The 27,839-nt window shown below is 32.6% G+C and overlaps 1 protein-coding gene across 5 annotated transcripts in view; it reads right to left on the bottom strand.

Annotated features, from left to right (window-relative positions):
• LOC119068954 (voltage-dependent T-type calcium channel subunit alpha-1G) overlaps positions 1–27,839 on the bottom strand; it is a 73,121-nt gene that overhangs the window by 29,032 nt on the left and 16,250 nt on the right. For 2 of the 5 annotated variants that reach the window (XM_037172820.1, XM_037172818.1), the window contains exons 2-11: positions 19,752–20,288; positions 16,938–17,049; positions 14,782–15,013; positions 13,782–13,953; positions 12,993–13,034; positions 3,137–3,258; positions 1,929–2,083; positions 1,754–1,798; positions 1,655–1,702; positions 1,253–1,494 (exon numbers count right to left, since the gene is read on the bottom strand). In XM_037172820.1, coding sequence (XP_037028715.1) covers positions 1,253–1,494; positions 1,655–1,702; positions 1,754–1,798; positions 1,929–2,083; positions 3,137–3,258; positions 12,993–13,034; positions 13,782–13,953; positions 14,782–15,013; positions 16,938–17,049; positions 19,752–20,173 — 1,592 coding nt within the window. In that variant the 5' untranslated portion in view covers positions 20,174–20,288. The remainder of the gene's footprint in view (positions 1–1,252; positions 1,495–1,654; positions 1,703–1,753; positions 1,799–1,928; positions 2,084–3,136; positions 3,259–12,992; positions 13,035–13,781; positions 13,954–14,781; positions 15,014–16,937; positions 17,050–19,751; positions 20,289–27,839) is intronic. The other 3 variants (XM_037172822.1, XM_037172819.1, XM_037172821.1) reach the window with 2 other exon arrangements.

Raw genomic sequence — 27,839 nt, 5'->3', positions numbered from 1 at the left:
TGGTTTCTGTTGTAGTCTTTGTGTTGATTCATGAAATTTTGTGCTAAGTAAATAGGGTATGCCCGCATTGAAATATTATATGCAAAAACCAGATAATCATTCACTATCCTTTGAGCTCGTACAATAATGAAGTCCACATTCAGAAGATTAGGGTTTCCTACACCGTGTTGGAGTAATATATGGACAAGAGAGAAGAGAAAAATCTGGAAAATGTAGACGGCATTATGACACGATCCCAGAGAAATCGTTTTGTGTAAAATTCAAAGAGGAAACGTGAAATTCGCGTATAAATCATGCTTAAGTTAGACAAACCGAATACTTGCTCAATACAATCTGACGAGAAGTTTTTCAAGAAGATTACCAGCTTCGTAAATTGTGAACTTATAAACCTCACGCAGACAAAGGAAATGGTGTTGATTTATGTGTTATACGCATAAGATTGAGGATTTATCAACACCCCGTGTGTATAAAATTCCATTTCAATACAAATTTCGAGTAAAACTTTTTACACTTTGATGTCGAAATTGTCGCAAAATTTGAAAATACTTAATCGCACTAGTGCGAAAAGTCATTTATTTCGATATAGCAAAACCGCACTCGAAAAATTAGGTTTCAGGTCAGGTAATTTCATGAAGACAAACCTGACACAATTCTGGATAAATTTGAATTTACATACCATTCGGAGCTCATAAAAATTGTCATTTCGAAGTTAAAGTCCAAATATCATTTTCAGTTTTATTTTTAGGTTTTACACCTAAACAGAAAGATGAAAATTTTCACTTCTTAGAAAAAACTCCTCGTCTGAACAGAACAGAATTGTTCACTAATTTTTCGACGGTCATGAGGTCTGTTGTATTATCTGCACAGTACCGTATATCAGTAAGCACGAACAACCAGTTCAAATATGCAACGATTTTCGGAACCAGCTATTCGTAACTTATGGATTTTGTATTTACGAACGAACAGTCTCGCATTTTGATTTCGGTATATACTTGACCATGTGAACTCGTATTATACAAAAGGTTGGAAGTTATCCATGAATGATTTATAATTCGGTAAAATTTAATGCAATTTACCAATTTTCCATCATTTATGCATGTCACTTCGTTCAAAAGCTTAAGAATAAAAATCAGTGAAATTAAAAGTTTGGATAGATTCAAACCACACATTCTGTTGACAATACGGATAGTTAGTTGGATGCATTTCCTCTAAAACGTGGACAAAATAAAATAAAAACGAAAAATTGTCATACTTATACAATCGTAACTTCTTAATTAGTCGTCGTTTATTCCTGCGCCACAGATGAGCTATGTACTTAACAATTTCTGCGTAGCATGTGGCTGGTTCTGAGTTGTTTGTACTCGACGCCAACGTGGAATTCGATGTGTACCTAGCTCGTTCTTGTCTCATACGCTCCATTTCACGTTTTTTCGTTTCGGAAAATTGCGTTGCGATAACAACTAAGCACAGATTTATCATGAAAAACGACCCAATCTGTACGAAATGAATGGAAGCAGAAATTTTTTTTCCTCGAGTTAGATACCATGTTAAAAGGCAGCAGAAAAAAAAAACCATTGCCAGAAACGAATGGCATAATAAAATGGGATTCTTTTCGGAATGATTTTTTTTCCGCATATTCTATTTTGTTACTCACAACAATAAGCAGCACGAAATAGATCCAATCCCAAAAGCTATGTGCATCCTGAATGAGAGCATTCTATTAAATTTGTCAACAATATACGAATACCATTACCTGAACATAGTACATTATATCGGTCCAACCCTCTAACGAGATTACCTTTTAAATTTAAAAAAAAAAATCGATTTACCTTTTGCTTCACAGATAATATAATGTGTGGATACATATACGGGTCATGATTTATCAGTTCTAACGTTTGAACAAAATATATGTGCAAAAAATTACATACCAGAAATATAGCCACCCATGCCATGCCAATATTGTCAAAAGAGATAGTCCCTTGGAACGGATTTCCACCGAGCTGAGTGCAATTTGTGTAGTATTGGTTCCAATTAACACATGATGTGTTAGTGGGATGGTTTGGGGAAAATGTTTGTGCAGATGCTGAAAAAATACGGGAAAAACAGCAAATTTAGAGAAAATTGAAATATAAAATGGAAAATTGGAAAAAAAAATGATTTTACAGGATTTTTTTGAGGCGGTAATTAATGCTAATTTCTAATTTAGAATGCAAATTGAAAATGTGAAATGGAAAAGTCAATTTTAATTGAAATTCTGCTTTAGTAATCAAAGGGAACATTTTCAGTTTAATTGAACCGAACGATTCGATTATGCAAAGTAATTGTGAATAAGCTCTGTAGATAAAATAGAATTTGAACGAGAGCACCACCTTGTAGGTATAAATACAACAAGTGAACAACAAGTCATAAATGTTCAATTTCAGTCGTATAAGCGTAGAATTTTCTGTAAATTATTGTTCGTGATCAATTCCCTAGGTAACAATATTGAAATTTTGGAATTTCTGCTGACGAAAAATTAAAGAAGGTTGGTTGTCGATGAGGTCGGTGGTGTGAGTTGAAAATACAAGCGCAATTGTCTCCATCAGCTATTGTTGTTTATATCAAAATCTGGAAGAAAATTATTTTCCACACATCTCTGTCCGAAGGGGTGATTGGGGCCAACGTAGTAGTGATTCATATCAGTGACTATTTGTAGGAAATCAATTTGTCATATTTTCTTGAACTTTCCAACATTTTCCTGGATTTCCTAATTTTTCCGAAAAAATATTTTTGGGAACGTCTAAAAAGTTGTAGGTAAATTCAGAAAAATTTGGGATAATATGGGAGAATGTTCTCCAATGATTCAGGGCAACATGCCACTATTTTCGTGAATTCTCCTATATTTTTTCAAATTTAAAATGGAACGGGAAAATTAAAGAAAATTCCGGAAAATGAGTGAAATTTACCAAAATATATTTCCCAAGAATAGTCTCTGTTTCTAATAGTCTCTTACTGGTAGCCCAGTTTATTGTGTGTGCAACTATCTGTCAACATCTTTATTTGAGAAATCTATTATCTCTTTCAAAAGAAACGAACCTAACTCACATCCTGAAATATCGTTCTTCATGTCATCGGTATATTATAGAAAAATACTTACCGTTACATAGCATAGCGCCAACTCTGTACTGAGGAAGCTCGGAACACAGATGCATACCCGAATCTTCCGGACGAGAGCAGATGTAATCTTGTTCTTTGGAGAATTCGTAGTAAAAGGAAACACTAGAAAATACAACGGAATCATTAATTACGATAAAATCTACTTGAAGACATTGTAATAAATCTGGTTGCGTTAATAATTACAATCGATAGCATTTCGAAAAGAATTGCAACACTGAAAATATCAGTTTGATCATTAAAGTAAATAATAATGAAGAGAAATTATAATTACACAACTTATAATCAATCTCTTAAAATACAACATCAACCACAGTGCTGCATCTAAATGAATTAGTTCATTATAGAAACTCTCGACTCTGCAAACCGTAAATTATTATCGAGCAATGTGGGTGTGCCCAGTGTGCCTGGTAAATGTCTTAGCATATTCTGCTAAATGTTCTTGAAAATATTCGTGTATATAATCATCTACATAAGATTTTGAAATTTGTTTAAAACATGATTCAATTCTGTGGTCGTCTGGTTGGGTTCTATGTTATTATGGAAATGTTTACTATATATCCCGTAAAGCTACATATATATACGCGAAGTGTTTGGTCTAATACAAAAAGTGGGATACGCCGTGTTGTCATTATATATTATTCAATTGTGTTAGCAAAACGCTAGCGTTATCCGATCTGTTACATAAGAAATTAGTCTTCTTCTTATACGAATCTTCGGTCACTTTGAGTTCAGTGTATTTCAGCCAATTTTGTAGCTTAGAGCAAAATCTAAATCTTTCCAATCTTATTGAATTGAAATAAAAATGTGGATGTTTTGTTGCGGTCTGACGTTCACAGAAACTCTTGAATTAAGCAACATTACGGGTATATATTCAAACTTTACGATGAAGAAACTCTCTCGTAACAAATAATCAGTTTATGCAGCTTTATGTACGGTGTACAATGATTCATCTCTGACTGGTAATTACTATATTTTACCGGAAACAGCTGTACAGAATGGATGGATTTATAGAAATTCTTTGTGCAAAGATAAAATTGTTTGCATTTCGCATCAGTAATTTCCAAAAAAAGAGAATCCAAAAAGAATTGGTTAATGAATTCAATGAATAAAAGCTTGGTGAATATTTCAATTCTTACAATTTTAATTGGGGTTTTATTATCATCCTGGGTGTAATTTTGGAACTATGGTTGATCTACACAGTTCATATTTAACTAATACATAGCGTTGTTATTGATATGGAGCAAAGTTTCTTTAAGAAGATTGATGACTATAACACACATTGTTTCGAAATGTGGGAGATAATAATGTTTAAAAAAAGAGAAAATTTGGGGAACTTATTTCAGTTTGTTCTGCAGTTAGATGCATTTCATGTTTTATGAGTCAGTGATAAAACCAACAAGTTTAGCATACCGAGTCGAGGAGTTTTGAAAGCTTTTAGGATGAGAGGGTACAATTAACTTCTTCGCTTTATGCATATATTCAGAAAGTTTGAAATCTAAAACCCTTCAAATAGCAAAGATGGAGTGGAGATTTATATGGAGGTGTATAGACCAACATTGCGCCTTCGCAATACTTTTACAAAAATGCAGGCAGACTTCAAATTCTATCAGCACGAAAGTATAATAGTTATTTGCCTTCCAAATGTAGTATTCAATATCAGTCGCACATCGTGGAAAAGATTTACGTATTACACGCAGTGGGAGTTGCTTTATGCACTGGATGCGAAATGGCGAATGCGAGCCAAAGACGAGTTTTAAAAACTCAACGATTGCATAAAACGGCGTTGGGTAATTTGGCACACAGTACTAAAAGAACGCATTTTTCAACTACGTAAAAGGTGAACTCGCACGCGATTTTTCGATACCAAAATTTTGTAAAAGTCGATGACATGGCTAAAAATTATTTGCAGCAATAACCTTGCGCGTGCGAGTTCACCTTTTACGTAGTTTGAAAGTGCGTTCTTTTGGCACCGTGTGCCAGATTACCCGATACCCATAAAAGAGCACGATCTCGTTGCAAATATAAAATCAATACTATCGAGCAAAGTGTATTGATGTAGGTAACGTCAAAATTTTTCAAAAATGATTTTACCGCACTAGTGGACATGTAGTACATCGCACTCGAAATTCTATAGACGGTATGACGAAATAGTCGTAAAGCGTAGGAAAAGGGTATTATTTTTCCGAAACAGTTCAAACAGTTTCCCAAATTTTCTCATAATTTCCAACGTGTTTCCTAAAATAAAACTTGGGAAAATTAGGGAATAATCGGAAAATTTCGGAAAACTTGATATAGTATGGAAAATGTTTTACCAAAAATAATCCCTGATTCAACAACCTTAATTTGTTGGAATTTCCTAAACGATAAGTCAATGTTATGTTGCTGCACGATAAATTCATGAGCTATCCAAATATTTTCGGTATGGCACACTTGTGCTTAAATAGAATCCCGTTATGTCCAATATATTCATGAACGATTCATATAAATCTATAAATCAGAAACTATTTAATATCTTCATGTTATCAAATCCTTTTTATAGTTTCTGCAGAATGTGTCCCAATATAAATCAATATTCATGTGTTCAAGTCATACAATTTGAATTACTCAAATAAATGTTTTTCCATTTCAACTGTTAAAGTCGAACGATTTACCTTCAGATACAAATCAAATTAAAATCCATCGCACATCTTTAATTAATACTATCGACTTCAAATGTGATACCGATTCGATTTTGAATCTATTCATGGATAAGTTCATGCATTTCGCGTTCTGATATAGGTATTCGAGTATGCAATTCGAATATTATTAAGCAAATTCCGGCAAATTCCATCCTCGAATATATAAACGAAACACCCAGTGAAACACTTTCAAAATGGGGGAGTGGAACAGTTGTTGTTTGCCTATTTATTTGAAATGTTTTTTTATACAGAAAAAGTATAGAAAAAGCAGAGTGTTATAATGTGACAACTTGTGAATGGAAGTGAAATATTATAAGCCCTTTTGAAATAAAATATTTGGTTGGTTTTCGTTTTAAAAAGTAATTAGTCCTTGAAAAGTGAAACGAATTAAGGGTGGAATTATAATAAAAAGAAAAGAAGAAATTATTCCGGAACACATTTTATATTCTTTAAGGACTTTGAAACTTCTATGTGCTGAATGATGAAAATGATTTTAAATACATTAGAATACAATATAGAAGCTGAACCAAATAAAATGTTCTCTTTCACTCAGAGTGTAGTCGTAGTCATTCAAATACTCTTATACCATCACTTCCTTAAATATATAATCACAACTTTTGTGTTATACTCAACTCAAGCTTTTCACTAATAGTGTAAATTATTTGGTTTATTCTCGATAGATATATTTATATAAACTTTAATGACTTTGTATAATAGAAAATCTAAAGCGAAAATTAGTTTTTACTTTGTTCAATGTTCACTTCGCGAACTAATGAAAAAACTTCAAAATACAGTTGAAATTGAAATTGTTTTTTTTTTAAGTTTATTATGCAGTGGGTTGTCGCGTGAGACGGATTTTTTTTTTCAATTTCATTAATTACCTCGCCTTATGCAGAATTCAATCAAGAAAAGAACGACTAGTGCAATCGGATCTTTGATTAGTCGTAGAAAACGAAACTGCAAACTATGTCTCAATGTTAAAAACCACAATCGATTTTGATCCAGGTTAGTTTAGGCAAAGTCATGTAGAGTCTTTTGAGGGGCCGTTGCATATTTTCATTTACATATACAGGGCTGGCTAAAGCTTCTCCAAAATTAGCCATTAAAACCGACAGATATTTTCATATGATTCAATGCAGTTTACTCTTCTAGATGTTGTCCTATATCTTCCTGGCAAACTAAAAGCGCTCATCATACATAGAACAGTCATTTCCCTAACGAATACTCGCCTCCGACTCTTGCTGTAAACCTCTAATTCGCTAAAAAAAAGCCTTTCAACGTAAGTTAGGAGCAACATTTGTCCTAAACGATGCCAGAAATACGCGACGAAATCGCGGTATTTCAAAACTAGTTATGATAAACGTTTTTGTGCGCTCCACAACTGAAATACGACATATTTTGCCATGATATTTTGTTATGAAAAGTCAGGTTTTCCCGAACGATATATCGTGCGGGAAAAAATTTCATTTCTTTACGATTTATCGTGTGAGAACGGTTTTGAATGAATTTTTCCATGACTATTCGACTGAAGAAATTTAATATGGTGAATGTACTATTGTGCATCGACAACTCAAATACGACATATTTTGCCATGATTTTTCGTTGAGAAAATAGTATTTTTCGTACCAAGACAGTAAATGACGATTTTTTCAGCACCAAACCGAGGTACGAACAATGTTTTGTACACCGGACAACTGAAATAGACAAAACACATCAATTTACTTGAAAAAATTAAAACTTCACATTCACCATATTAAATTTGTTCAATAGTCATGGAAAAATTCATTTTCCATTTGATTTAAATCGTAAAGAAATGATTCTTTTCCGCACGCTATATCGTTCGGGAAAAACCTGACATTTCATAACAAAAAATCATGGCAAAATATGTCGTATTTCAGTTGTCTGGTGCACCAAATACTATTTCGTACCTGTTTTCGGTGTGACAGTCTGACGGTTTTAGTATACTAATATGGTATAAGACGCGGAGCAACAGTCGTTTATATAGACAAATTAAAAGTCTTTTCAAAGCTCCTTTAATTTGTGTAATAGGGGTTACTAAATGAAAACCTCACCGGGGGCGACTAGCAACCAGAATAATAAGTCCACTTTTGGTCGCCAGAGGCGAATTCAAACAAAAAATCTTTTCAAGTTGATTTTCGTTTATTATCATGACGAGAAATATTGATATGAATCAATATTTACTGAACAAGACATTATTATTCGGCAACAAAGCTGTAGAACAAACATACAAATCAGGTTTCGGTTATGTTTAGCCATTACATTTAATTCCTGGTCGAAAAAAAAAAATCCGCTACAGTTGGCGAGTAATGATGATACAAAATTGTTACATTAATTGTGAGCCTCATTTGTTTTTAAAGTGAAAATTCCACACGGAATTCCACACCGACGGAAAATTTTTGTCATAATTGAGTTTTACTTATAAAAGTGTTTTTTAAACGAGTCAATTTATCTATTACGGATAATACAAACAGAATCAACAATGAGGTCAACTTACATCAACCTAACGTTGAACTGAATCTAATTTTACTGCTCATTTTATGCATCACAAACCAAACAGAAACGCCATATTAATAATTGAATTGTAACTAACAACATTCGATGGTATTTATAATTCAGTAGTGGATCGAAACAATACAAAACAGCTTAACACAAATACGATATGTTTGATTCAATAAGTGACATTGCAAATAAGAAAGTATGTAAATTTTGAATATTATTAAGGACAATTATAGGTGCGACGGCTGGAAATGTGGGAATATAATTCACATGCGGGGACGGAAATGAAGACATTTATAATTTATTAATTTGTTTTGTTTTCGTCTCTCTGCATGTAACAGTAATTCATTACATGAGGCAGCAATTTGCTGCGATAAAGTGTGTTTCTTGAGCATCAAACTTCGGTTACAGTTTCCGAATCAGGTTACTTCAAAGCACACGAGTGAGTTTGCGAGGCCATTTCTCGAATTGAGGTTTTCTGGTTTATTGCCTGCTTCAAGCGAAAACCGGTTTTCACAAAGGAAAATGAACCGAAAATATTGTTCATGTAATGGATCGTTTTCGCAGTGGTAAACTGTCGTGTAAAGGCAATTTTTCGCAGGGGCAGGTTATAAAGTTGTATACGTATCTGCTTTGAACGGATGATGTGAGGCAATTTGACATATAGTTCTCACTCCGTCCGGAGTCCAATAATCGTTCAAAACAGGTATGTAAAGAACTGGTCTTGATTCACGTTGAATGTCCCACAAAAATGAAATGAAGAACGCACAGTGCGTCGAATTAGTCTCTCTGTCTGAAACACGCATCAGTTGATCCAACTGCTACCGCTTCACAACATTCTGTGACTCTATTAACCTTTTAAATTTAAATTGATGATAGGTTGTCGTCTACACATTTATATGAAATATGTGATCCGCTGATGGAACCAACCCACTCTAAAATCATATTCCTGAAAATATTCCATTGGCAAACGAAATCAATATCCGGGAACCTAAGAACTACATTTTCATATATGTTATTTAAAGTGTATTTTCTCCCTTTTTCCTTGATATCAAATCGAAACCAAACACATTTCTTTGATATTTTGTCAAATAACGTTTTGCAATTTAGACGAATTATGTTTCAAGCATCAATCTTCGGGGGACAAAAAAAACAGCTTGACACTTTTTACACACATTTCATATTTTACAACCAAAATGCTCTGAAGCCCCACCCCGTCAATCCCGTTCTACTGCTATTCAATAGATGCAGACAGTATTTTTTTTGATTTATCGAATTAATTTTGAGACACCCAAAGTCGACAAGGAAAACATTCAGTTTAACCGAAATAAACATTTTCATTTTCATCATCAAATGATATGACGTGACGAGTATAGTCTCTAAATATCAGTTTCGTGAGTTATCATTTATTTTAAGGCGAAGGCGCGCTGTTAAATCATCACCATGAACATGGATATTGCTATAAATGTGTAATCATATTTTTAGGTGAACGAATCGTAGATGGGGAGAAGGGTGAACGTTTCAGTTTGTGTACTTACGATATAAAATATGGAATAAACACAGAATCATGAATAAATACGGAAGAAGAATACGATGAAAATGCTGCGTTATTAAATTCCCAGACCTTGTATAGTCGAAAAGATTTCGTAAATAAGCAAAGCAAGTGAAGCGATTTTACTCTAATGTGGAACTGTGTTTAAGTACTGAATTTTCGGTTATGCTAATGGCATTGTGAATTACGAATCGTACGAATCTCATTGTTAATCTTTGACAGACGGAAAGCAATGAAAACGTATTATCATCGGAATATTTATCGAATCAGGTATTTGATTTGATCCAATTATTTTCATCAGATTGATTGAAAATCTTTTATTTCATTTGTTTTTTCTTAACATGTGCCATACAAGACAACGGACTCAAGCTCATTACTTACTTTTGTCGTCAATGTCGACAACAAATGATATTTTCGACAGTACAAGGTAGATATCCACATTTTTAACCAAATTACTAATCACTCTGAGTTTTCATTAGATATGTAAATCTACTCAAACTTTTTTATGGGAAGAATATTTACCCGTAAATAGCCAATTATTTACCATAAAAAGTTTAGGAAAATTCGTTAATGTCAGCTGCCAAAGTATTTCAGAAATTAGAACATTTTTTGTGCGCAAATAAATGGCATAAAGACATCAAATTTTTATGGCAGTTCAAAACACGGGATTGCATTTATTTCTGGAGCGGTTTGATCTTTAAAAAAAGTCCCATTGTTGAACGGAAGCATATTTGTGTCGGAGCACCGAAATAGGTTTAATGTGACAGAATTAATATGTTATTGGACAACGATAGGAATCAGATTATTCCAAAAAAAAGGAAAGTACGAATCAATGTGATGGACCTTAGAATGAGTGTAGCTCGCTCCGCTTGAATTTTAATTGCTTTTTTAATTGAATGAAAGCATAAGTAAACTTAGTTCCAAAGTATGAGGTTTCTTCAGGTATTTCACCGACTGATGTTAACAATGAGATTAATATTCTTTTTCAAAACAATTCTCTTTTATCTCAGCCATCTTTTCCTCAATTTACACCAAATGAAGAAAGTCACAAAAAAAGAGGAGAACGACCAAGGTAAGAGTTTAGTACAGTTGAAAATATATTGTTAAAACTGTGTGTACCTTTATACGGTGAACTCAATTTCGAATCAATTTGAATTGGAGTTTATGTTTCAAGAAAATATTATAATCCCAACTTGATCAAAATATGGAGTATACTATTTTGCATATAAATTAAATTTATTCTCGATTCAAAATATTATTTTTCGAATTGAAATTGATATTTGCGTACGGTATCACAATTTAAATGTTTCAGTAGACGAAGGGTGTATTTGTGATATTTTAAGTTGTAAAATCAAATGCCTGGGTAAAAAGGATAACATAGAATGGCAGCGTTGTATAAACTCCAATAGTTAACCGACCAATAAAACGCAATGCTCATTTTCCCTTCAATGTAATTAGGATGTCTTTGTGTAAACATGCACCTTTTTTCTTCGGTTGTCTTACGAGTCAGTAAGAGATAATCGACTTATCAAAAACAATATGTCTGTTTTGCTAAGCTAGCCACTCTGGTTCGTGGCAGCATATATATCTAAATTGCTCGAAGTAAACCCATTTCGTAACTAAACATGGTAATAGTCATTGAGAGCTTAATTGTTTCTCACTTGAAAATCACTAGTAAAATTAGTTATATTAATGTCTAGGCAGACATTCAATCAAACCACACAATCGTAAAATGTGTAATTTCATCCAACACACAACAGGGTAGTTTATCCAGTGCGTGTTCGATAAACGATATGAACATGAACACTCATACCCGATGTATGTGCTTGTGTTTTTAGCCTCAACAAATTATATTCTTCGTCGCTGGCTTTTGTTGTGTAACCTGTTGCTATTAGCAGGATATTAATTTTTAAACAACAAATTTTTATGACTTCATTCTGAAATTTATTTATTTGATTTTTTTGTTGAGGAACTTTATTTGTTTGTTTAGTGTTGGAATATAGTGACTTTGTCGCTCATTTCCGGCACACTCTATAAACAAAACGTTGTTCCTATCGCATGCTAAAAGGTTTTTTTCAGCAAATTCGATTCCAGAACTCGCTGGAAGCCTCTCATTTGCTCAAAAAAAAAATAAAATGTCTTGAAAAAACATGAGTTAGGAAAAGAACTATTTTCGGTTGTATATTGGTTGATGTAGGAAATTTATCCGAGAATTTTGCTCATGATTCAACTCAATTTTGGTGTAAATTTTGACGGTCATGCTTCGAATATTCTTAATTCTGATCGTTGTTCTTTTCTTGTTATTTAGATATGTCGAAACAAAAAAAAAATAAAAAATTTGTTTAGTCAAGCGATTATTGTTGGTTATGTAACATTTTGTATAAATACCATGCATTTTAAGTGGATAACTAGCAGAACTGTTTAAAAAAATCCAAGAGCAAAAGTTATAACATTCTCGCTTGTACAGAAGCATGACGAAGGTTCTAAATTGGCTGTTTTATTTTGTACATTTTTAACTGGACGAATTCAAGAATAAAATGAATATATAATCCGACTTTAGTATATATATTAATGGTGTAACAGTACTTTTGTTTTGTTTATTTTGTAATAAATTCTCCTTTCGAAAAGTGTATACACATAAACATTTAATTTGTTTAAATTAAGTGTAAACAAACGGAAGACGAAAACAAAATTAGACGGAAAATTACATATGTGAACAATTAGGAAAGTTATATAATTATATGCAAAAACTTGACTGACAAAAGGAGTTGGTTTTTTTTTGATGAAGAAAGAAAGAAAAAACGAAAATGATAAACACACCGATTTCAAAATGAGAAGGAAAAAATGTATAAAAAGAAAGAAAACACAAAGTGAAGTGAAATCCAAAAGTCACACATTAAATTTTTGCATTTTTTTTTGTTGTTGTTCTAATTTCATGAGAGAAACAAAATTATTAAAAGAAAATTTTTTATAAAAATCATAAATTAAATTTCCAGATTTTCCAAAACAAAACATTTAAAATAAAGTTCTTTTTTTGGTTTTCTTAATTTTTTTTTTGTATTTTTTTGTTTAAATGTAATGAATCTTACGAATTGACACGGACTCGAACTCTGTACTCGTCTGGCAGTCCCCTGCAATTAAAATCCAAGGTGTGTTTGTGGGTTGGATGAAAATGATTGAAAAGATTAAGAAAATTAATTTCGAAAATTAAAAATGTTTTTTTTTTCAACCAAAATTGTTTATAATAACAAAAACTCTTTGTCAAACCAAAATAAAGAAAAGAAAACATTTACTCATATAATATTCGTTTGGATTTGTTTGGTGGGGAGGATCTATGTGTTCTATTCTACATGATATGGCTTTTAGGGTATAATGTTTTTTATTGTTGTATTATTAGCATGGATTCGATAAAATATTATTTTTTATTGGTACTAGCATTATCTGTTGCATGTTATTATGTGTAAAAGAATTTTGTAACAAAATTTAAAGTGAGAGACGCAATTAATTAATTCTCCAACAGAAAAATAACAAAAGTAAACGAAAATATCTTGCAAACGAGTCCCACAATAAAGTTTATTACGAAATATTACAAGTTCTTTTACGGATTTTATTGGGTAAAACAACAGTGCAAAATGGCAGTACACTACTGCTAATGATAAAAAAATGTTTGTTAACTCAGATAAGCTAGCATTATTACAATTTAAAAAAATTCTTTTCAAAAAAGAAATAAAATTTGGATCAGGTTATATCAAAGAATTAAAAATATTTTTTTTACTAAAAAAAACACATGCAAAAAGAAAGTTTATTTCCTTTCTGTATAAATTCGCTCGAAAATATTGAATTTCGTTTCACATTGATTGTAGAATAAACAGACTCACCTGGGTGGGATCACGTGATCGGGTAATTGTAAAACACATCTTTGTCTCAATATGCCTTCCCACAATTGAACTCCAACTATTCCGAATATAAAAAATACAAAAAAGCATAACAGCAACACGTTGCCAAGCATAGGGAGCGTATCCAACAGCAACATTACCAAAATTCGCATACCTTTTTTTTATCGCGAATAAAATAAATTTTTATTTGTTTTAAATTACAACCATTTAAAAAAAAAGCCTTGTTATCTTAACGGTCATTGTTGTTGTCGTTGCGAAATGGATTATTATCGGTGGGTGATTTAGACTTTCAATAAATAATGAGCTTTCTTATCATTTTTAATTGATGCCATCAGAGGGTTAAGGGGGTTAAGGGTACCGACATTTATATCATCATTATCAATGTTACAATCTGTTTGTATGTCGACAAAATATCTTTTAATTTTTTCTGTCTTGTTTTATTTATCACAGTAAATTATTTGTCTCTCTTTCAATGGCCTAAATTTGTGTTTTCTAGCAAAAAATGTTTATTTTTTAAATTAGCCTTTATGGAGAGTCCAGACTTATTTTCTCACTTAATTCTTTATGAAAATATATTGTGAATTCAGTGTCAATCTCTCAATCTTGGAAGGGCCTAGGCCAATTTCCTCACTTAATTCTAAATGAAAGTATAGTGAATCGAGTAACGATTATCAATCGTGAAAGGGCCAAGGTCTATTCTCATGTTTTGCAATTACAATACTGACGTTCTGCTTTAATTACATAATTACTTTAATTTCATAATTTTATTGGCATGATTTTCGGTATGTATTCATTCAGTCACCATCCAGCGAAGCCATAATTAATTAGAAAGGTTGACAATTTTATTCATTTATGGAATTTCAGCAAAACATCAAAAACAGGAAAACAAATATCGTAAACCATTTCCACCGTCAACAACTGTACACTAATAATTCTAATAATTTATTCCATAATATACAAATTACGCAAAAACCACACGTACTTGGAATGCGATTTATAGCTCTCAACGGGCGTAGTACCCGTATTGTTCTGATTGCTGTTAAATTTAAATTTTCCATGTGAAGACAATATTCAAATGCACCGCTACAAACAATGAAAAAATCCAAACGATTCCATGAATCAGCCAGATAGGTGTTTTTACCCCACATCCCCATTGCCATCATTTTGATTGTCATTTCTAATGAAAAGAACGCGAATATAATGTCGTCGAAAATCTGTTCGTCGGGGAAAGAAAAAAGAAGAAATGAGGAGAACATTTATTTTAATTGGGATTTCGTGACGCTGTTGCTGTGATTGTTTATAATAATTTACACATACTGCGGGGACGAAAATAACAGATTTCCTAAATTTTTCTCTTGGTTTCGTCCCCTTGCAGGTTGTTTGTTGAATGTATCTGCCTTCGATTATTGACGTTTATCACTCACTCGCTTCGCTTGCGTTTTAACGTAATAAATCTACTAAAATCAATTGCCCAGATACATAAATAACTACTTAAGATCTTAGAAAATTAATATTTCAAATGGAGGAGCAGGTAAACGTAATTGTGGTTGTGCAAAGAAAACTCTTGGATTGGCAGAGACATATGATTTCTCGATTTTTTTTGTTTCTTTTTGCGAGTTTTACATTGAATTTATATCAAATTTTGAGAATTCCTTTTTTTTGCAAAGGATGTCTAAAGTGCATTCACAAGATTTTCTTTGTTTACCTGTCCCTCGTTTCTGATCTGTTTCTGTTTTTAAAAAAATATATTGAATGCTCCCCGACGTATTTGTAAATGTTTTGCATTATTTCATTTTAATTACACTCCGACCTACAACAATAAGGTTCGTCCTGAACAAAATTCGGTCAAAATTGCTAAGTATTTTTAAGCTTTCAAATCATTCCTTATAGGATTACTGCGAACTTCAATAAAAGAAATTCAACCGGAAAAGTTAGTCCATCAAATTTGCATTTTTATAATTGAATTAATGTCAGCGATCTGAATTATATTATCGCTATGACAAACTCACTTCCTAAAGTAAACTTACTGTGAACAATGTTCAAAATTTCATACGAAAAATTTTCTCTTTAATATTAATCGTTACAAATTCTCTCCATTAACTTGAACAAATCGATATTAAGCTATTTATCATGTTACTCTGTACAAAATTCTTTTCCCAATAATTATCAGTTTTCCAGTAAGGAAAACCAATCCACCACAATGTATGTTTGTATGTATTAAAATTCCACACTACACAATGTAAATACTGTACCACACTTTCCCCGAAAAAAAAGGTAAACTCAGACAGACTTGACTGGGTCGATGTCATACATTTTTAATTTATTTTTCTTCAGAGGTTGCCAGTGCCGCGCTTTGTTGTCATTGACTTGTCATTTCATTTCGAACTTTTATAGAGTTTACTGAACAGTATAAAAGTTTTAAATTTTTTAGACACTGGCTGATGCGATTTTAATGTTTGCCATCGTGGTTAAAGGTAAAAGGTATATACGATGGTACGATGCTCATATACACGTACCATTTCAATTTACCCATTCGAAATCTTCGAATTTCTTACTCCGGCATGGATGGGGGTAGTAGATGAGGTATTTTCAGGATGTAAGATGGTATTTTTCATTTTAATTAATAAGAACAATTCTCCGACAACCATTTATGGATTATATAAAAATATCTTTCATTTCTCCCATTCGCTGTGTATGGGTGTATTTATACAGATTGTAGTCGGTTGCTCGAACCCTTGCAAAGTTCTTGTGTATGGTACGGTATTAGAAATGACTGACAGCCAATTTGTCAAATTCTATACACCCAGACCCATATCACACAGGTAAATAAGTCTCTGAAGCATTCAAATTCTCAACTGTGTATGTACAGGGAAAAAAAACATTTTCCTCTTGCCGTGGGGCTCAAGCTCATAAATTTTCATCAACTTAGCAGAAATATACTACGTATATATATGTATACACATCCGACCATACGTATTTAATGAAATATATATTAAACATGTACAAATACCGGGAGCATATATACGTATAACCAAAAGGAACCAACTTAAATACATTCTATGAATGAGTGGTACACGATAACGAAACTTATATCTATTTCATTAAGAACGAACCATTAACAAAATAATACCAATTTACCTGCAATATTTTACATCTATTCGTTACACAGGCATCGTCAACACATGGTTGATACATTCCCAATGTAACACAATTGAGCAAAATTACTAGGATGGACACACGTTCGAACCATGTATTTAATTAATTAAGGAAAATTGATTATTGCCTGTACAAATGTCCAGGATTAGTAGAATTTTAGCTTTAGTGTTATTGTTTTTATGCTGTGTTCTTGATTTCATCGACAATTTGTTCAAATAGAATTCTATGTCTGCATGTATGTAGCTATGTCTATAATAATGGTCTTTAGGAGCGGATGATTGTTTAACACTGTGGGCAGATATGTATTTTCTGTACGTGTAACAATGTATGCCTGTGCAGTGTGCTTTAATTAGAAACTCTAACGTTGACATTGGAAAATTAATTTTATCAAGAAACAGTAATGTGTTTTATGGTTGAATTACTTCATGGTTGCTCATTCATATTTAAGCAGCAGCAGCTAGGTTAATGGGTTAATAACGATGAGTCTGTAACCTACAGTCACAAGAAAAGTTTGATATGCAACATTTGTTGCAATATTTCATCCAGGACCGCGAAAATTGATGTGCTAACTTTGCTAATATTTTCCACAATTTGCTAAGACTTTACAAAATTTACCAAAATTGGCTAAATTAGCAAATCAATTTTTCAAGCATTGTCTTTTTGTACTAATCACAGTGGGTGTTCCGTTACTGAGAAATTATTTTTCTGAAATTACTGAACCGAAAAAATCATGAAATATTTTCGACATATCACGCACTCGAAATCTAAATGCTCCCATGGCATCTTCTACTTAAAATTCCGATTTTGACGCCTCTTCCGAGTAGAATTTACCTGACTCGAGTCAGATGACATGAATTATGAATTGCGTTGATTACATTTTTAACTTTGTCTCTGACCTAGAAAGTTCTTGTCCACAAAGTCCACAAACTTTATTCACTAAAAATAAATTGCCTTGAACTAGACATACCTAAAATCGCACATGCTAAATCTAACAAATATTTACGGATAGAAACTTAATCAAAAAGTGGGAACACTTCGGTTCGGTGTTGACTGAAAGGAATTTAACGCAGAATGTTACCTGAATGTTTCTATTGATTTTGAGGCGATAGTAAACTGAAATTTATAAAATTTTGTGAACGATACAATTCACGGAATAGTTCGTGATAAAGTTGAAATGAATATCCCCTATTTACATAGATAGAAGGCCACATTTCCACTGATTATCCTTTTGCACATCTTCATTAGTTTACAGTGGCAAAGTTGATTTCAGTTAATTCGTATGCACATCATCTCGCTTCACACATAAATTCATTGATTATGTGTACCTTTCAAAAAAAAAATCATAGAAATTTTTATTAAAATCGACCATTGAATTCATTCAGAGTGAGTTGTTTTTGTAATAGAAATGGAAAATATGGATTTGCATATTAAATGAATTACGAATGAAAACCATTTCTATAGGGGCCACTCGAAAAAGAATCAATTACACTTCGAGTACCAATATAACTGTAATTATATCATCCATAAAACCATTCCCCTTCAGTCTGTATTTTATGCTAGAATGTGGAATCTCAAGTGAGGTCACATAGAGTAAATAAAAATATATTTTGCGAACGTTTTCACTTGAATAACGTTTGTTTTTTTGCAGTTTTCCTTTCTTTTCCACTCTATTCAAAATGCAGCGCATTCGACGTCACATGAGTAAATAAAAAGAAGAGGGGTAGATGGGTTTAAAGGGTCTTCTTGTTGAAGTATAAATGGCCTATACTGAGTGGCTAGTATTTGGTCTGAGATGAAAGCATATTACACAAACGGTGAATGATAAATCTCACATTCCAACTGATATACTTTGATAAGCATTGCTAGCGCCACCTCAACCTACGGGGACTAACTAAACACCTGCGGTGAATCGCGATTGAAATAAAATAATTAAAAATGACTTGCCACAATGTTTCTATTTCAACCCATATCCTTCTCTAGAACAAATGCTATGCAATTCATTTACCTTTTTATTGTGCGTTCCACACATAAACCTAGCGTAATCAAATAAAAAAAGTTATTTTTCCTCACAATAGAAATAGCTGTCTACCCAAATAATGCCAGAATTACGGAGCAATAAATTGTAACATGCACCAAACATTATAGCCATCCGATAAAGAAAGAAAAAAATCACATTAGTGGAAAATTGATCGAACGTAATTTCTGTAAATCGGTTATCGATTTTCGATTAAATAAATGGTTCAGTTAGTGTATTATAACGCACATACTGAGGCATGTATTTGACGAGCAACATGTGTTAAAATGAATATTCCATTTTTTTTTCTTTTCTTTTTTTAGACACGCACGTATTGTAAGTAAAAGAGAGTCTGATTGATTTGCCATCTACAGTTGGCAACATCCTTTATTCGAACCGGATTTCTTGCAAGTGTTATTTTGTTACTATCCAGTGGAATTTCCTTTGTAGTAACCCATCACTGACATTATTATTAGTATTTCTAGAGTATTTCTATAGATTCTATTGGAATTTTTGTTCAAGGATTTTAGTAAGTTAATTTTCGCATGCGAGGTTATGGTTTGATAAGTAAATTTCTTACGCTTCCTCTTTATGGTCTTTACATGGTTTACATGGAAGATTATAGATGGTTGGAGAAGATAGCGTACAGACTATATGTTGTTTCGTTTATATGTATTGTTGTGTCACATTTCCGCATGCCATAAACCGGAATTTTAGTGAATTATGAATATTAAATAAAATTGAAGGTAATTGTTAAATTATAAATTGCTTGAAAAGGATATGGATTCGTAATCAGACTCAAACAGCAACTCCTCGGCCAGGCATCTTGTGGCAAATATTTCAAAGCAATTTCTGGAAATCCGGGATATGGAAGATTTGGCTCACCGGATGTTGTACTCGATTCGCCATCATCACTACATGAAATACCCGTACATGATGTGCCGGACGATGTGGTCGATTTTGTGCTTTTCGAGCATGTCGATTCACCGCTACCAGCAACACGATGTTTATTACTGTGCTGATAATAGTTTCGACCACCACCCATCACTGTCGAATTGCTATTTATGCTAGCATTAATATCACTGTTACAACCGACACTTTGGCGTCGACTGATTCGACGATTTTTTAAATTTTCCAAACCGCGTACATGATTCACACTTGGACGACGACAATACACCACACTTGAATTTATTTCATTTTCCATTTTTTCGTTAGAATTATTTGCCGAACAAATGTCGGTCTAAGCACTTGCATTTGTTACATTCTATTGAATTTTGATTTCTGTTTCGAGGATTTCGCGTAACTGGTCATGTTCATAGCTGAAATGGAAGTGGTTATTGATCTAAATCAAAATAATGCGAAAAGTGAAAGACGGATAACGTCATCGGTTGGTTGGCTTAAATTTAGTTTGGAAAGGTGTACTGTTCTGTATGCGCATCAGATATGTTATGTATAGATTGGGTGATATTTGATACTTTCCAAAAAGTGAAATATTTTTTTTATGAATTTTCGGTTACTGATTTTTGAGAACGTAAACATCATGAATAAAACCTATTGATTTTTCTCCAACGTAATGTGCAATAAAATGTTTCATGGAAAACCATTAGCACGACATTTATACTTTATGTACAATTCTGTAAAACGGTGAAAATTTATCTTCGATATATTTGTCAGTTTGAGCTATAAAATTCAAGAGAGTTCAGTCAATAAAAATCTGAGTTTTTTTTGTTTTACTGGGGTGAATGGTACTTTTAACCTCATTCTGATAGTGATCTGATAGTCGACGTTAGGTTGAACAGGGAACATTTTTGGGAAAACAATTTCTCATATTTTTTAGAATTTTACGAATAATATTGTTTGGGAAAGTTAATGGAAACAATAAAAATCTCGGAAAATGTTGGAAAATGTTTTCCCAAAAATAGTCCCTGAGTTTGGTGAGTTGAACCAAACCATATAGAAACATTTCGACGTTATTGTACTAAAACCTAACACCCCCGCTAACACCTCATATGTGAGCGAATGAAATTCTCATATTTCATCCGTTCTTGCACAAAACACTCGTGCATGTGTAATTGGTTAAAATCAGTTTCGTGGTAATGTACCACAATCCAGTACGATGGAAGATATGTGTGGTGGACGAAGCGGCATGAAAATTTACGTTCATTTTCCTTATATTACGCTAGACAGTTTCATGCAAAAAGGTATGACTAACGTCTTGAAGTTACCTCTTTCCCACTGTTCTTAAAAATAGGTGAAAATCCAGCAACTGTGATCAAATAAAACCTCTTTCCATCACATAAAATCCTCGGAAATTCATTGAAAATCCGTGGAGGTTATTACGGTAAAACAAACAATCGCCCCTCAGTGGCAGACGCCATTTTTTTTGTTTATCATTTCACTTCATTCAAATTCATCTCATTCACAGAAGAGTCCCAGCCTTTTATGACATCATGTTTGTAGAGTTAGCGCAACAATTTCATCCTCACATTCCCGTCAAAAATAATGACAACTTGCATATTTCAGTTTATTTAACAACCGCACTAAAATGCTCTTTCAAAAAACCTCTTCACCTTTCTGGCAGTAATTCGCAAAAATTGAAATATTTTTTTTTGTCATGTAACATATTTCAACCTATATTTAAACTACACCGGAGTACCCACAAAATGAGCTGTAATGTAAAATGCTAAATTGCGAAATAATTTCAACAGAAGTTATTTAGGTCAGGCTCTGATTTTGGATGGTTTAAATGTTTAAATATCGAAAACGTACGTTACGTTTTGTTTTAATTAAATTTTAACCAAAAAAAGATTTTTTCTTGTAAAAAATCGGTTGCAAACTTAAATGCCAATAAATTGAAGTTCATGATCAAGAATGGCGCCGTAACCGAACTAAAATTTCAAAAGTGAAGACAAAGTAGAGAATTTTCAAACATAAAATAAATTTTAGTTTTTAATTAAAAAAGTCTTACGAATAACGAGATCTTTCCCGTTGATAGCAATGAAGATATAACAACGTTAATATCCTCCTTTACGAGCGCCAATATAAAAGCTTCTTTCAATGCTGTGCATTGCCAGACAATCATAAAACCGAAAACTTACTTATAATAATAACTTGAAATAAAATCGATTGAATAATATGATGCTTAAGACTACAATGTCGCTGGTTTCCATTCTCTATTATCTTTCAAGCAGAAACAATGAAATTTTTCTATAAAAAAAATTATTTTATTTTTTACGAAGAACCATGGTTGTTACATCTTTTACAAATATTTTTGTAAATTATGTGTCGTTATAGCACAAAACCAAAAGTGTAATAATATATCTACTGATGACGTTTGCCTTAGCATGTTTAGTCTATCCAGTTCAAGTCAATTTTCTTTATTCAGAAGAAGAAAGAAAAACAAATATTAAAATAAAAAAAGGATGAAAAGAAAACTTTGTCACTGGTAAGATTTCAATCATGACTAAGCGCTACGTCCAAAGCTTCTTTGTTGAATTTTATTCAATTTTTTTTTTCTTCCTTCCATTTCGTCGCTTATTCCATCCAATGGGCAAAAGACAAAGTGTTCCTCATTTTCTGTTAAATTGAATGTATAATAAAATAATTCCCTTTACTAAGTAAAAATGTTTAAATAAACAAATTTGTATGAGGTATTAACTGAGCACATAAAATACATTCGGGAATATGGTTAAGCCATTGGTAAAGCCACAAGTTTTCTTGCATTTAATTACACACATTTATTAACACCCTCGAAAGAAAAAAAAGAAATGTGTGTGTATACGTGTCTAACCAGCGTCTTGGCTCGAGCTGTGGAATATTAATCAAAAACTGTCAAAACAATAATTAAACCTGAAATTGTGGGGAATTTAGTTTCCAGTCACTTTTAATGATGTCATTAAAATAAAAATTGTGTTTTTGAGCTTTTCTGTTTCTCTCTTTTTTTTCTTCCTTTCTTTTCAGTACTTTTTTTCTTGTCATAAATATGTTTTGTCGTGTTAATTTTGGATCAATATCATTTAAGGTTGCCTAATGTACGTACAATATAACGTGTCTTGTACAACATTACGAACGACATTGTCGGGGTACATAATTTTTTGTTGGTTACCGAAAAAAAATAATTACGTTTATGTATACATCGTATACACGTATACAGTGTACGGAATGGTTTGGTAAATATTGTTGCTTCTATTACGGTTATAGGCTCATGATGCAATATAAAACAATATAAAATATTCAAAGATTAATAAACTTTTATTGTTTGCATTGTAAAACATAAAATTCTGGTTTCGTTTGCGTATGTACGTACGCCAAGGTATAACACATCCACTTTATGGAGGGATTTAATGTGTTTTTTAGGGAATAGGTCTAATTAACTTTAAAGAGTTCTGTCGAGATTGGGTCTGGTGACAATTAATCGAGTGAACAACTTCGGGGAGAGCAATGTACACTGTAATCCTAACACACTTTGTCATATTAAGCTTTCATATCGATAATAAACTTTCACACAGAAAAATAATATAAATTATCAAGTTTAGCTCACGTATGCTCGAACCTTCGTCAAGACAGATAAAATTTGAAGATAAATGAGTCGTAATTTATAAACGAGACACCGGCATAAATCATTTTATATTTATACCGCAGAGAAGACGAAAAAAAATACCGACATTTTATTTCGAATATCTTTTCAAATAAATGACAAAGTAAATTTCGGTGTACACCAAAAATGAGATATATCCCGATCTCGCTACAAATATAAATGGAAGGACAAGAGTTCAACTTCTTGAACTTTTCAATTTATTCAATTTCTTTGTGCATTTTCTCCATCGTCTTCGGAAACGAGTGAGTGATACAGCTTTCACCCAATGTAAGTAAAAAATGGAATTTCGCTTCATATCCATTTTTCGGTCATTTACTTTTTACAACAAAAAAAACTTTCATTTTTGCTGGTTTTTCGAAAAAAGGGATAAGACTAGACGAATTTGTGAAATTTATCGATGAAAGAAAAATGAGAAAACCCACGAAACGGATGCTCGTTATTGTTATTTTTTACTTACAAACTGTAACCATTTTTTTTCACAATAACTCATGGGAGACGTAAAACATCACACCTAATAGCGGAGAAAATGACATGCCCGTCAGAAACACCCAAAAACTTTCAATATTTTTGGGTACATTTTGTCGTCATATCATGTTGACCATTGTTGTTGTTGTTAAATGATCTTCTCCAGTATAATCTACTTGTATGAGTGGAAGTATTTTGATGTGTAGTCATTCGTACCGATAGTGGATAAGAACTGTATAAAATACCGACACTTTGGATTGAATCGCGGATACGTTGACCTTTGAAGTACAAATATCTGACTTCCATTTCTTTCGTTAAAATGTATAGCAACAAACCCTTAAAGAAATTGAGAGGATGGTCGTCTTTTCTTCGGAATGATGTATTACAATAAATTACAATAAACTTGGAAAATATTTCCAGATGAGATCATTGCTCCCGATTCATCATCAAGAAAATAATAATAATAATCATAATAGTACGGTGGTACGCAAATCAATCTCAAAACTTCGATCAATCATAAAGTTTATTCACTCGTTCCGATATTATGTGCGGTAGCATTACACTTAGCCATATTTAATATGAGAAAAATGTAAAATCAGACCTCAATGATGATGATGATTATCATTATGTGTATGTGATGAATCTTGCCCGCAAAATGTACTTTCAGATAAATCACTATCAAAGCGGCACACAACAATGAAACGTGATATATCCTATCCTCCCAAGACACATCCACATTATAAAATTTTATCATTTATCAATGATGCTGTTTTCTTTCGGGCGTTTTTTTTCTTCATCTTTTTTTCGTGGAAAACCATTACCAGTTTAGCAGTAATTTTTGTTGTTGTTGTTGTTGATTCCAAATCAGCTGTGATCGAAGGTAAAGATTAAAACGGTGGCGCTTGTTTAACAGTAAAATGGTAAAGTGTTTTATCGAGACAGTAACCACGACATACATTTATACTATAAAGAGGATTCATGAAAAAATTATCGTCTAATTAGTGAAAGAAGGATTGTTCAACATGTTTCACTCGATTCTGAAAAAGGGGGTTTAGGGAGTTTATCACGAAGGTAGAATCAGCCAAATTTGCTAGTCTCACCTCCACAAACTTAGGAGAGAATTTTGTGTATAATAAACATTTTTATGGAAAATATGCACCGAACCGTTTGAATGGTACCAGTTTCTTAGTATGTGACTAAAACTGTTCTTTCAGAAAATTCTAAAATTTTTGGTTTATTTAAAGCTATCAATGGGACAGTTTACCTAAAATCTGAACTGAAATTACCTGAACCCGTTAGGACCTGAACCTACAACCAATTTTGATCTGACCTGAATTTATCTGAAACCTGAATGATCAGGTCAGACATGACCTGAAACTTGACAGATACACCTGAAAATTTCTATAAAAATTTCAGGTTAACCTGAAACCTGGCCTGACAAGTTTCAAAAATTCTGCTTCAGATTACCTCAAAAATGAAAACCTTACCTGATGCTTTAAGTAGAATAATTTTTCCGAGCTATTAGCATTTGTAATACGACACACAGTGTTCACGTGTACCCGGACAAAAACTGCCCGTTATCATGTACAGCCAATGTTTTATCACATTTTGGCAACATCCTTCTCATTATTTCTTTACCACCACAAACTGTGTATGTCGTTTGATAAATTTGAAAACATTTGTGAAATTTGATAGCCGAAATACCCCGAATGTGTAGACACACAACCAACGCTGGGTAGTGTACTGTTAGAATACACAAGCATAAAAGCAAATTTGTGTACTTTTTCAGATTTTTTTTATGGCCAAACCAGTCGATTTAAAAACAATTTCTTTTGAAGCTTTGTACTTTGCTATGATAATAATATTGTAGGGGGTTAACTTTATACAATAACATCAACAACAGCACCATATATACACCCGTAATACAAATATATATGTATGTCGTCATGGAAAAACATTATTTCCTCGTTGCTCTCAATTTTAGATGTGAAACCTTTTATGTTTTCTTGTTTATCATCATCATAACCGTATCATGAATGCACTATTTTATAAATGAAGGTACGTACTTTCAACATGTGATCTAGAAGGTACTATATAGAAAAAGGTAAAACTTCACCACATAATACATAACAACATACGAAGCGGTTGTTTTGTGAAAATGATGCAAGGCTGTTGTGTATAGCTGCAACCTTACCATTTTAATATATTGAATAGAAGATTTCTGGTTACGCTACAGCTGATACTCTTCTACAGGAGCTTCTACGGAGTAGATGTATTACATATACTAACCCATCGTGAAAACACGGATAAAATAGAGATACAATTATATTCCGAAGTATTTGAGCACCACAAATGAATAAAGTACACATATATGCATTACGTTTATAAAATGTTAGATATTGTTACGTGCATCAGTTTATACGTGGAAAATACTCATTCAGAATACTTTCCAAGTGGAAAATATACCAATGATATGGGTTTTTGTGTACAATCAGGTATTTTCGTTCTACATAAAACTATTATGTACAGAGGATTGTTATGTGTAAATCCCGCTGGTATATTTCCCTTCTGTTCACATAGTTTAAAAAGTACAAAAAAAATGTAATATAACCGATACCAAAACATGCATCACGAGATGAGAAGAGGGAAATGCTCGGAAATATACCTTTTGTTGTGGTGTACACGACAGCGTCTAAATACTCCTAGGTATTTGCAATTGAAATCCTAATCCACAATGGAGAAAACTTATCGCAGAAAACCACGAAATAAAGCGATCGTTTAAATTCGAACATTTTATCGGATGATCCGGAAAATAAAAAAAACCTTCTACTTAACTCTCGGTGGTTGGTCACCATTTTCCATTGGTTATTCAATTTGAATTAATAAATATTTTTTGCAGACATTTTGTGTAGACGACAACTTTCTATAAATTCATTTTCTTCATCTGTATAAACTGAATTGTTACTTTTGTGCCATCTTATTATTCAATTCAATAGGGCACAGTTGAAAATGTAAATGCTGGAAAAGTTTAGAGGAAACATTGCAAAAAAAACGATAAAATTGATCAGAAACGAGATGGTTTTTATGACGGTGAGATAACTTATCTCGGATAAGTTTACCGCTTAGACACGAAATGATATTCCATTCGCTTCATTTACGTATTTGTTAGCGAATCAGTTATTGATTACTAGGAAAAAGATGTTGTGCAATATTTGTGAAAAGTGACATTTCAGTGGACAAAATAGCAATTTTACCCCGCTAGTAGTTTTTTGTCCAGTAAAATACCAATTTCTTCAACGTCATGATTTTTTATAAAATTGAATGGTTGTGCTGTCCTCTAGAGTGTACAAAGGCTCATTTTAGAAGGTACATTACCTGAACAATGTTGGGCTCAATCAGAGGATAAAACAAAATTCCTAATCGTAAGTCGTGAGTTCCTTTTGTCGAGCGAACTACATTGAAAGTATATTATATGCTACTCGCGTTGAAAATCTCACTGTCTCGACGTCTTTAGCACGTAATAGTATATTACTTACCAATGGGGCAAATGATAGCAATGGTACTTCTTGAGTGAAAGTGTGAATACACATGACGTACAATTTTCATTGTTTGTCCCGTTGCCAAGTAAGCTTTTTACTCAGAAACTTGAAGTAAAGTTTTGGCTCCGTTAAGTAAAGTCTTTGCTCCGTAAAGTAAAGTTAACATCTTTACCTCACGTTTTTGAATGATTACACACAACCACACAGGGCAACATATAAAGTTCTACACAATTACATAAGTTATTTTACTCATAAAGCCCACGAAAAAT

Source organism: Bradysia coprophila (genome assembly GCF_014529535.1).
Source record: "Bradysia coprophila strain Holo2 chromosome X unlocalized genomic scaffold, BU_Bcop_v1 contig_20, whole genome shotgun sequence".
Lineage (NCBI taxonomy): Eukaryota > Metazoa > Arthropoda > Insecta > Diptera > Sciaridae > Bradysia > Bradysia coprophila.
The sequence above is the reverse complement of the archived record's forward strand: the minus strand, read 5'-3'. Positions and strand labels throughout refer to the sequence as shown.